The 9,141-nt window shown below is 40.3% G+C and overlaps 1 protein-coding gene across 1 annotated transcript in view; it reads left to right on the top strand.

Moving 5' to 3' along the window:
• The first annotated feature begins 84 nt into the window (after positions 1 to 84).
• The window catches only part of VPS35 (VPS35 retromer complex component), a 48,637-nt gene continuing 39,580 nt past the window's right edge, over positions 85 to 9,141 (top strand). Inside the window, exon 1 of the mRNA XM_067550385.1 lies at positions 85 to 227. Coding sequence (XP_067406486.1) covers positions 225 to 227 — 3 coding nt within the window. The 5' untranslated portion in view covers positions 85 to 224. The remainder of the gene's footprint in view (positions 228 to 9,141) is intronic.

Below are 9,141 nucleotides of genomic sequence, written 5' to 3'. Positions count from 1 at the left end.
ACCTTGGCGGGGAGTGTTCCTGAAGATGATTGGTTGTTCTACCCATCAATCTTGGGTCACTAGAGCCAATCAGCCTTGAGACCTTGACTTCCTCGGAGCCGGCCAATGAAGAGGGACCGTTTTGTGGATGGGCGGGGTTTCAAGCGGGCAGCGGAGTCACATGATAGAGCGAGGCTGCCGCCGCCGTTTGGGCTGGTGCTGCTGGCTGTGGGCCCCGAGCAATCATGGTGAGCTGGGCTGGGCAGGGTAGGGCTGCGGGTCAGGGCCCGGGGGCGGGTTGTGACACAGGCAGGCCGGGGGCTGCCCCATCCAGCGGCCGGAGGTGGGAAGGCGGAGGGAGGGTAGCGGGAGCTGCAGTCCTGGGGGCCGGGCCCGGTTGGTGGGGGACGGCTGGCCTGGCCTTGTTGCGCTGGGGTGAGGGGGCGGCAGCGTCTGGGCCCGGGGCCTGGGTGGGGGGCGGGGGAAGAGGTAGCTTTGTCCCCCTTTCCCCCCCAGCTTTGTGGGGTCAGGCGTGCCCCGGAGGGGTCTATACTCGGGGCGTGGGGTCAGGGCGGTGTCTGCACGGGCTGACTGTGTCAGCGTGGCTTGGGCATGAACAAGTGCAGTAAAACGTTATCCCTGTTCAGGCGCCCAGTGCTTGGCAAACCCGGTAAGGTTTGGTTTTCAAACCCATCTTTGTTCCTTGCCTTCCCCAGTGGTGTACATAGTGATCGCGATAGAGCTGACGATGTGAATCCGCTAGTGTGGGGGCTGAGACCTTATTTATATTTTGAATGAGATGGAAAATTCCCCAGTTTGTTTTTGTTAAAGTTGGAATTCCTTTAGCTTGGTGCTACTGGGTCCAGTTCAGCTCTTGCTTATGTTGCAGTGGTTCTGCAGTGATTCCACTGAAAATGCAGTGGCTGGTTTTGATGCTAATGTGTTTGAGGAGACAATTTCTTTGTCTGCTTATCTGTGAAATGGGCAGAAGACTGCTGTTTGCCTTCCTCCCTAGGGCTTGCTTGATGCTTATAAACCTCTCAAGACATTCTTGACAAAAATGTGAGTTAGTGCAAATTATAACTGTTCATCTACTAAAAGAGAAATATCTAGATATCATTGAATTTGCCACTAAAATATTTTAATATACAGGAGATGTATGTATTTTATTATAGTGGTACTGTAATAATTCTTTGGTGGTTAAAGTTTAAATGTAGTTTACCAATAGCAGGAGTGACACAGTAAAAGTATTAGTAATACCAAAGCTATGGTTAGGATGGCATTACTGTCCCCATTCCACTGTGCTGTCTACAGTCACTCATAACATTCCATAATTTTCATCTTTCAGGCTGATCATTTCCAGTCTGGGTCTCTGGCAAAATTTAATTTTCTTATGGATAGTTTGAACAAAAACAGTTCAGCATTTGGAACCCATGGCTAGTGATAGAATGTTTTGATAGGTTTGTTCTTATTTTTGAACAGCCCTACTGTTGAAATGGTTGGGAAGACAAACCTGGAATTTGGCATGGAAATAGTGCTCATCAGTTAGCGTCTTTCAAGTATTCCATTGAATATAAGTTTTGATTTGAAAGCTATGATCCAGTTAAAATTGTATATGTTGAGTATGTTTTGCATTGTATATTATTATTAAGCTTGTAATGTGTACAGTTAAGGAAGGCAGTACTGCATGGTCAGATGGTGACTAACTTAGCTATGGAATGGAAAAGCTAGTGATGGTGTGCAGTGAATGAGGCAAAGACCTTGTCTTACTCGCTGCATATCTTGTAAAGTAAAAGCTGCATAGCTCTTTCACTTTACAGGGGAAAAGGTTGTCTCATGCAGACTTCCTAAGATATGCAGGGCAGGGTCTCTCTATTGCAAACGTATCAAGGTATGTGGGAAAAGTACACTTAATTTTTTCATATTATGGAATTTTTTTCTAGTTTTTAAACAAACTTCCTAGAAAATGTCACTTGAAACATGGTAAGAAGACTTGAGGTTGTGTGGCTAAGCATTGAAATCAGGCAATGACAAGATAAAGTTTAATGTGTAACCTTATCTCTGTTCCTCTACAAATGCCATTGTGGTAGTCCTTAACGAAATGATCATATAACTTTTTACAACCTTTGCTATGTATGTGGTAGCTAGGAAATGCCATACTAGATCAGATCTGCCTTTAATATGGACAGCTGACACCAGATGTTTCAGAGGAAGGTGTAAGAACTCTTCAGTAGGCAGATATGGGGTAATCTGCTCCCCTTTAAGGTCTCTAATAGTCAGAGATTGGTTTAAGGCTTGAAGCACAAGGTTGTGTTAATTTTGTTAAATTTAATTTAATTTGTGTTAAAAATTGGGTTAACTCTGGATATTCTTGATATCCGAATAAATGGCTAATCCTTTTTGAATTTTGTTAACTTCTTGGCCTCTATGACTTCCTTGGCAGTGTTTTCCACAATTTAATTACATGTGTGAGAAAGTATTTCCTTATTCTGGTTTTGAATTTCCCTCACTGAACATTCTGTTGTTGCTCTTGTGTTTATGAGATAGAGAACTCCTAATCTGCCTTCTCTAGACCATTCAGTAATTCATCATGCTTTCTACTAGTCCACTATGCCAAACAGTCTGCTAAAGTTCAGGTACACAGTAAATTGTTCTTAATCTTCATCTGTAGTATGTTGTGTAATTTATAGTGGTATATATCATTCAATATCCAAACTAGCTCTGTAGCTTATTGTTTATCCCCTGAATATGACACAACCAATAAAATACCAGTATTTTTAGAAAGAGAGAAGAGAACTCATGTAAACTTTTAATAGTGACCATTATGACAATAGTGTGAACATGCAAGAACAAAAGAGGCTACATAGGCTGTAGAAAAATGTGTATTATACTTGAGAAACAATACATGATCATCTGCAGACTAGCTCAAAATGCATACTTACTGCTGTACTGAAGATGGTTACTACAGAGACAGAAGAGGGGACAGAAGAACCATCAACCTAGCTGCATCTACTGTGGGGGTTAGGTTGATCTAACTAAATCTCACAAGGCATGACATTTTTCAGAGGCCTGAGTTGGTGTAGGTTGAGCAAAGTTTTAGATGTAGACCAGGCCTTAGAAAGGAGCAAAGTCAGGGTTGCGCATGCAGCCCTACTTTGCCATTTCCTGACTTGTGGGCCCAACCATGTAACTCTAAAGTAATAAAATTTATTAGAATTACAAATCCCTTTTTTATTGACTCTTGTAACCTCACCCTTTTATTTTGTGTAGTGCTGAAAGTTGCTACATAGATGCATATTTTTCTTTTTTACAAATAAGTGTAGTAAGTTGCTTTCTTACACACATTATGAAGGTTTGTGAATTTGAAAGTCTCTTCAGTAGAGAAATTTTAATCTGAAATGTAATATTTTAAGGTTTATATTTGTGGAAAGTGCAGAGCAGCAGTTGTATTGGTTTTTAAAAAGGTTATACTCTAAAATCTGTATCTATCCTATGCATGGCTGTTGTGACTCTTTCCACAATCTGGACCTCTTCTGGGGATGAGGGGGTGGTGGAGAATGGGAATACAAGTGATGGGAATGACTATATTCTTCCTGTTAACTTAAACATTAGATACATCTTTCATGATTCACTTTATCATCTGTTCCTTGCACTACATACTGTCCAAAATGAAAAGGTTGTATTTGTGTAAATAAAACACAATAATTAAGATCATAGTCTACTAACCAATCAGGCCTACTGTTCTTCTGTATCTGCCTGTAGATAGTGATATCCTTCTGCCAACTTAATTTTATTACTCAGCCTGTTATAGTTTCCTCCAACTTGTTCAAATATGCTAAAAGCCATACTCAGTGTTGAGCTGGTTCGACAGGAGTCAAAGCTTTTTAAAAACTGGTAATTCTGAATTCAACTGCTCTGTATAGAGACTTCTATAATTTTCCACTATTTTGGTGCAACAAAATGTGACATAACCCCCTTTGCAATGTTAAGCTGTAGAAGAGGAAACATAATTCTGAGTTTCTTCCATCAACCATGTAATTTCCTCTTCTTTCTTTTCTGGGGACAACCTATGGCTTTTGTGTTTGGATTCAATCATATTGACTAATAGAAAGGTTCCATACTTTCTCTGAACCGTATCCTTATTCCTTATGTGGTCCAAAATGTTAATTTATCCAGCCATTTTTCCAGTGACACTCACAGTAGTGCACTTCTCTTGTAATCTATCAAGTCCATCTGAAGCCTCCTTCAGTTGCTTTTGTGAAATGACTGCTATGTTGTGATCAAAGTCCTTGTGCTTAGTGCTTATTTCAGTGTAGATTTCAACACAAGGTAGTTGGATATAAATGTAGATAAACAGTCTTATCGGGACTCCCACAAAATGTTGTGGAACCTGAGTCATAAATCTTATTTCATTCAGCTAATCAGGATCCTGATGGATGTAGGAAACTCAAATCCTTCTCCATTGTGTATTGGGACTGTGCAGTGCTATTTCTTTCTTGATAAGTTTTAAGTAGTGTGGTGAATATTCATATACCAAAAATTCTGGGTAGTTTTTGTCAGGGAAGCTCTAATCTTTGCTGCTTGTTCAGACAATAAACAAAAGAGAGACCTCTGTATCATACTCTTCTCTGCTAATCTTGACTAGCATCTTCAACACCTTGGACATAATATTCTGCAGTTTTATTTTAATATGCTGAATCAAGTAGCATTAAATAGGAACACATGTTTCCTGTATAGATGTTTGTAGGTGTTAATGAGTCATTTCTGGTGTTCAATTAACCATTTTGCATCAATGTCAATTTTTTTGATGGGTTGGGTTGTGGTTTTATTCCTTTAATTTTTTCCTCTTTTTCATCACTCAGAGCATCAAGTAATGGACTTGCACAGCTGCAAATTCAAATCTGCCTGGAGGAGTATATTCAGGGCCAAATGCTTCCTTCCACCTTTTCATTACACTTATCATATTGTACTGCCATGAAGGTGGTGGTATTAGTTGCAACCTTCTTTTGTATGGTCATGGCAAGTCCAAGCCTTTGACTTTCAGTTGTTGTTGTTGTTGTTTTTTCTAGGCATCTTGGAACAGGGACTTCCTGGAGCTCGACTTTGATGTCATTGGAAAATGTCTTTCTTCCTCGATCAAATTTTTATCAATGTTCTGGTCTTCCTTTTCAAATAGAGAGAGTTTTTCATTCAGTAGCTTATTTTTGTTAGGTTGAAGAATCTAAAAGTAACCAGTTACCTATTTGAGATGAGCATGAATCCTTTCTAGTATTCTAATGCTTTCTAATGTTTATATTTTGCTGTAGAAGAATGATTGATTTATTTTTACGGCTTAAATTTATTTAGTTACTTGTTTCCACTTCCTTAAATTTTAAGGATGTTGAGTCAAGCCCTGACATACTGATATCTGGTAATAACTATATTACCCTTTTACAGGCTTCATCATCAGTTTTCATACTTACTACAGTTGGAATGAGACCTAGGTGAACTATGTTAGTGAATCCAGGCTATAAAGATTGAAAAATAAGTGAAGTTGGCTAACCCATTATACCAACCACATCATGAGATGTCCTGGCCCATCTTCCAGAAGTCTTTAAACTTCTTCCTAGCAAAGTCCCCCTAATAGTTCACACATCACTCACTGCTTATTGAATGACAGATATTCTGCTAACTAGCCACACATTTTCTACTTGTCAGAGCCTCCACCTGTTCACCATTCCAGCTAGCCTTCTAGTAGATGTAACAAGAACCTTGGTATCTTCACCACTCGGTTTTTAGGACAGTTAAACTTCTCATTCACAGGCCAAAATTAGTATTAAACATTTTACACCCCCCCCCCCCCCCAAACTTTTAGATATCACTTTAATATAAATACTTAAAAGTGATCTAGAAGTTAAAAATAAACCTGCTGCAAGGGGTTTTTCCAACTGTTATAGCCTGGACACAGAAAATATTTGCTTTCGTTAAGCTTATATACTAATGCTCTGATCTTGAAGAGTTGCAATAGAAGTTAAGTGCAGTATTGAAACTGTAACTTCAAAAATAGCATTATTGTATGCTGTCTTGGTGCCAGGATATTAGGGACACAATGTGGATGAGGTAATATCTTTTACTGGACCAACTTCTGTTGGGGAGGGAGGGGGAGAGAGAGAAACTTTTGAGTTTGCACAGATCTCTCTTTCAGACTTGAAGAGATTTGTGAAAGCTTGAAAGTGTCTCTTCTCGGCCTCCATCCCTACCCCCTCCAACAGAAGTTGGTCCAGTAAAAGATATCACCTCACCCACCTTTGTGTCTCAAAAATCGCATTGTCAGTGTTACTACTTTGCTAATCATGGTGAGGGGTTGATGACTGAAGAGCTATTATGATAAAATGGATGCAGTTCTTCCACTATTATCCTTGGTATATCAGATATCTTCCTAGATATCTTCATGCTACCGTAAGTTTTTAAAAAGCTTGAAATTATTTAACTCAACTTTCTTGCTTTTGTCCAAGTAAAGCTACCCTGTCATGGCACGCCTGCCTACTCTAGAACATAGGTGTCAGACTCATTCAGAGGAAATGGCTAGGTTCCATGGCTAATTGTGGTCTGTGGACCAGAAGAGAAATTCAGGACTTCATGGTCCCTCTGCCACTGATACCAGTGGGAGGGTTGCACTGAGGTCAAGGGGAGAATATAGGCTTTGTAAATAAATTTGGATTTATTATTTACTCAGTAACTCACTCTGTCCTCTTACTCTTCTTTCCCCATTTTTTTTTTTTTGCGTCTCCTCTGTTTTTCTCTCTACAATTTCTCTGTTGCAGCTCCCTTTCTGTTCCATCTGTGCCAATGATTAGCAGTGGGATTGTTCATGTTGCAGTATCACTGGGTTTCAGGTTTGATACTCAAATGAGGCAGACGCCATGCAGTTGGTTACACTTGGTTCATATTTGGAAGGCTTTCTTTGCAACCATAAGGACTAAACAATTTTTTATGAGTGTGAGAGCTTAGATTCTGCATGATCTGAATATCATGTGAGCCACACAAATATATCATGCAGGTAATATTCAGTCCATGGGTTGTATGTTTGGCACTCTGTAGTACACAAAATTATGCTTTTATTTTTTACAGTAGTTGAGTCAGATAAGAATTTACGGGTACTTGTAATGCCAATTTTTTTCCTCTTAATTTCAGGTATTTATAGTCTTAATATTAAATACACTGGCTGCATGTGAGTCAATCTTGTCTATCACATTTTTTTGTCTTCGTGTTATAGCCAACATTACAATTTTGCATGGAAAGAAAGAACCTGATTTTATTTTTGCAAAAGGCTTGCCTAACATGGGAGCACAAGTCTGTGGTTGTGCATGCAAAGGAAAAGTTAATTTGTGTATGAAAACACCTGATTTACATATGCAAACCAAAGTACACTTGTGGACCTGAAATTTTGTATTTAAAAATACTTAAATGATGCTTCTCCTCTTCTGCATAGAGAGAGAAGGTGCCATGAAACCCACCAGCAGACCAAATTCTACAATAAATTTTTCTTACCCTGGCATTACTGTCTGAGAAAGTGGGCTAAATCTGTTTTAAATACAATTGTAGTAGTAAAAATTAGTCCTTCTGTAAGGATGGCCTTGTGATTAAAGCACTGGAGAGGGGACAGATGTAGATTTGAGTTCCACCTCTCTCAGATTTCGTGTTTGTTGGCATGTGACAGTCTGTGTCTGTGCCCCATCTGTAAAATATGGCTAATATGTCTCAAGTTACAAGGATGCTGTGAAAACAAATTCATATTTGCTGAGTTGTCTGTTACTGTGGCAGTGAGCACCACATAAATGAATTGCCTATATCAAAAGCTCTATACAGGTCTTGTGATAGGACAATGCTTGAAGATATCCCCTTGTCTTGTGTGGGTGAGAACTTTACCTCGTGCACGCCATCAGCTTATGTAGAACTTATGCTATTCATTTAAGAAAATGGATTCTAGCTAGCCTTTACCATTGCAAAGACAGCTTTCGCTACAGAGCTGTTTTCCTGAGTCTGTAGAGAGAGAGAGTACCCATGCTGCAGCTGTTGCTTATAGCTTGACTAAGCAGTAGCTGAGTGAAATTAATGCTGACTAGCATTTCTATCAAGAACATTGTGGGACACTGTGAATCACCATTGTCTACTGCTGTTTGTGGAAAGCTAGTGACCATGTCAGAGGCAGGTTGTGGGGTTAGAGCAGTGTTTCTCAACCTGGGGCTTTAGAGGGGTCGCAAGTGCAGAGCTGGTATTGGGGGTGGCAAGAAAGGCAATTGCCTGGAGCCACAGGGGCGCCATGAACCTAAGTTACATGCCTCAGCCCCGTGGGGGTGGGACTCAAGCTTCAGGGGTACAGTAGTTTGGAAAGGTTAAGAATCACTGGGTTAGAGGGAGGCAAATCCCAAAAATGGAAATGGGTAGTGGGGGAGGAATAGAGCAGTGGAGACTTCTGTTGTTTTCTTTTATTTGCTGTAGAAGCCAGGATCCTCCAAAGGGTGGAGAAAAGACATAAAGCTCCTCCTTCCTGCTAGTATGTGAGGGGGGTGAGAATGGAGCCTTGTGTATCTATCGTCATAGTTGGGGGGCTGTCACAACAAACATAGTGCACAGACAAGGGTGTGTGGTTGCGTGCCCTGCTAGGAATCTTCCTCCTTCCCAGCAGTTGAGGATGGCCAGTAGTGCTGGGCTTCTTGTCAGAGAGTTGTCCCTGGATTCCTCTAATAGAGACCTTTACCTCATATTTTATACTTACGTTTGGCGAGTAAGTAATTGTCTCACTACTGATATCTGTCATATCCTCCAAGTCCTGTCCCTTTGCGGTGGTGGTACTATTTTAAAAACACGGGAACTGATCCACAGGCTTTCCCAGGGTCACACCAAATCCCTGACCAGGCTGGAATTACATGTTGGAAATTGATGACTTGTCCAGGTCCCTTCCAGTCCTGTATTTCTATGATCTAGTACTGACCTCCTACCCCACTATACCACTATACTGTCCCATATTTAAACATAGCTAGTACAGTTCTTCTCCCAACATGATCAGGGCCTAATGTGTTAATCATATTAATGAAGTGTCTGTACTGTACTTGAGTTATTACTATTTTATTCTTTTTAACACTGGAGACTGCACTATACCTTGGGGAATATTCTTTCAGA

Source organism: Emydura macquarii, unplaced genomic scaffold (assembly GCF_026122565.2).
Source record: "Emydura macquarii macquarii isolate MOO-44397 ecotype Brisbane River unplaced genomic scaffold, CSIRO-AGI_Emac_v2 contig_295, whole genome shotgun sequence".
In the NCBI taxonomy this organism is placed as follows: domain Eukaryota; kingdom Metazoa; phylum Chordata; order Testudines; family Chelidae; genus Emydura; species Emydura macquarii.
The sequence above is the reverse complement of the archived record's forward strand: the minus strand, read 5'-3'. Positions and strand labels throughout refer to the sequence as shown.